This window comes from Chrysochloris asiatica, unplaced genomic scaffold (assembly GCF_000296735.1).
Source record: "Chrysochloris asiatica unplaced genomic scaffold, ChrAsi1.0 scaffold00154, whole genome shotgun sequence".
Taxonomy (NCBI): domain Eukaryota; kingdom Metazoa; phylum Chordata; class Mammalia; order Afrosoricida; family Chrysochloridae; genus Chrysochloris; species Chrysochloris asiatica.
Genome location: NW_006408672.1, coordinates 7,413,617 through 7,416,411, shown reverse-complemented (window position 1 = coordinate 7,416,411; position 2,795 = coordinate 7,413,617). Strand labels below are relative to the sequence as shown.

General features: G+C 39.3%; 1 protein-coding gene across 1 annotated transcript in view; it reads left to right on the top strand.

The window, feature by feature from the left end:
- Positions 1 to 1,194, top strand: part of SH3BGR (SH3 domain binding glutamic acid-rich protein) — a 124,152-nt gene extending 122,958 nt beyond the window's left edge. Inside the window, 1 exon segment of the mRNA XM_006878378.1 lies at positions 1,059 to 1,194. Coding sequence (XP_006878440.1) covers positions 1,059 to 1,160 — 102 coding nt within the window. The 3' untranslated portion in view covers positions 1,161 to 1,194.
- Positions 1,195 to 2,795: the final 1,601 nt, after the last annotated feature.

The following is a 2,795-nucleotide window of genomic DNA, read 5'->3' as shown; positions in this document are numbered from 1 at the left end:
CCTTTCCTTTTTCTCGGAGATGGAAATGCCTATTGGGAAATGAAGAAGGAGAAAGAAGCCTTCCAAAATTTGAGGAAGCTATTACCTTTAGGTTTCCAGATGCAGATAAGAATTCTCTCTCCTTCCATTCTCTTGATGTTTTGAGACATTCTGATTCTACTAGTTCCATTTTTAAAGCTTTAAAGTCCTGATGTGGTGCTATAGGATAAGCTAACTGCAAAGTCGGCAGTTCAAACCCACCAGACTCAGAAATCCTATATAGACTTACTATGAGTCAGAATTGACTAGATAGTACTTAACAACAACATCAATGTATCTTTATTTGGAAAGGTAGCAGTAAATATAGACCTGCTGCATTACTTTTAAAAGCTAATTTATCAAGTTACTCCATCTTTTTGGGTCTAAAGATTATTTCTAGCATAGTCAACATAGCAGTTTTTCATTACCTAAAAGTTACATCTTTCCCAGTAATTACTTCCTTAATTTTGTTCTTGCTAGGCAAAGTCATTTGACAATTCTTTTTTTTTTTGCATGTGAAAATAAGTCAAGTCATTACTCTGGAAATAATTTCTGGTTTTATGTATAGGTTTCTAATAATTTATGACTTGAAGAAATTAGCTTGTTATAACAAACTATAAACAGCTTCTATGTTTAAAGTTTCATCCCTTCTGAAAAGAACTATAGTTGCTGACATTCTTTTTGTACTTTATTCTTCTAACTGCCATCTGAAGTTTTAAAGGGACTTTATAAGAATGGTCTGTTAATATGAGTGAAAACTTTGTGCTTAAGAGAAATCATGAAACCCAGAAGAATTCATGTACTGCTGTGTAACAGCATTCCAAACAGAGGGGTCTGTGCATAGAAGGATGGTGTCTCTGTGTGTCTGCATAGGTGTGAATCCATGTGAGTGTGTGCATGTGTGTGTCTGTGTGTGTGTATGTTGAGTAAGAGGTGATGTGGGAGACCCTCAATCTAGGATGAAATTTTACACTCCTTTTCTCACTGTATCTTTCGACCCTTATGCTTCTCAGTAATGATGTCATTTTTGTTCAAATAAGACTGAAGAAACAGCCAAGGAGGGAGCAGAAGGAGAAGCAGAGGAAGCAGAGGACGAAGCTGAAAAAGGAGAAGAAGACCCAGGAGAAGAAGAAGATGCATAGACCTTTTCATGCTTTATTTCTTCAAGTTTTCCAGGTAGCTACATGATTCTGACATTGAAAAACTTGTTTATTGTGGTTACATTGTATTACAATTCACAATTCCCAGACACACACCTCTCTTACCAAGATACTGGCCTGCACCCCTTACATTTCCCTGTCTCCTTTCTAGAGTCACAGATCATGTGAACCCCATTGGGTCTGTTTCTTAGATCTAATGCACCAGATGCTATGTTGTTGTTGTTAAATGCTGTCAAGTCAGGTCTGACTCATAGCGACCTTATATAGGGTTTCCAAGGAGTAGGTGCCAACCATGTGGTTTGTAGCCCAGTACGGATCCTACAATGCCACACAAGATGTCATTGTCTATATTACTTCTAGGAAAATATGTACCTTTGAAGTAAAGAAGAGTTTTGTTTTGTAGTTATTTCCCCCATTTCCTTGAATGTTCTAATACTTAGACTCCTGGGCTGCCAAAAGAACCAACAGATCTGTGTTGGAAGAAGTGCAGCCAGAGTGCTTCTTGGAGGCCAGGATGGCCAAACTTCATCTCTCATACTTTGGACATATTGTCAGTGGGGACCAGTCACTGGAGAAGGATATTATGTTTGGTAAGGTGGAGGAAGACCCCCAGCGAGATGGATTGGCAAAGTAGCAATAGATTCAAGTGTGGCAACAATTGTGAGGTTGCCCAGGACCGGGCAGTGTTTTGTTCTGTTGTGCATAAGGTTGCTATGAGTTGGTACCGACTCAATGGCACTTAAAAACAACAACAGTAACTGACCTGTAAGGTACTCTGGTAGTGTAGTGGGTATGAGTCTGTCACCAGTTTGAAAGCACCAGCTGTTGCATGGGAGAAATATGAGGCTTTCTGCTCCTGTAAAGATTTATAGCCTCAAAAACCTGATGCAGGGTCGCTATGAGTTGGAATCAACTCCGCAGCACACCACCACCACCACCACTGATCAGTACAGTGGCAGATTTGCAGGTGAGAACAATTGATGTGCATAGCAATGGCAATAAATTGCAGACTTAACAAACATTCACAAAGAGGACTGTTGATTCACGAAAGCATATTATTACTGCTAGAGTACTAGTGATAAGTGCTTGTCATTACATTTTCATTTATTAACTATAAACTGGAGGCCTGGTGTGGCACTGTGTGAGAATTCACTGGACTGCAAGGTCAGTTTGAATGGCAAGGTCAGTGATTCAAATTCACCAACCGCTCCTTGGAAACCCTATACAGGGTCACTCTGAGTCGGAACTGATGCAAAGGCACTTAACAACAACAAGAAGAAGTATAAATCAGCGCACTCGTGTAGAAACACCATGGAACATGGTGAAGTCATTTCAGGTATCTTTGACAATATTCAATCAAGCAATAGATAGGTATATAGGGGAACAATAATACTAACAAGGTATGCACACCATAGAATGGGCAACATTCGAGATCAAAAGGGCAACATTTACCCAAGGACAAGTTCAGAAGTTTTGGCAAATAAGAAAGAAATGAAACAGGACATGTAGGGAGGAAATGGGATAAGTGATGGTACATTGAGTGCATTGAAATCATTGAGGAGAAACAAATGTATGATTTTCTGAATATAAAACTTTGGGAACCTTCACTCAATTCAT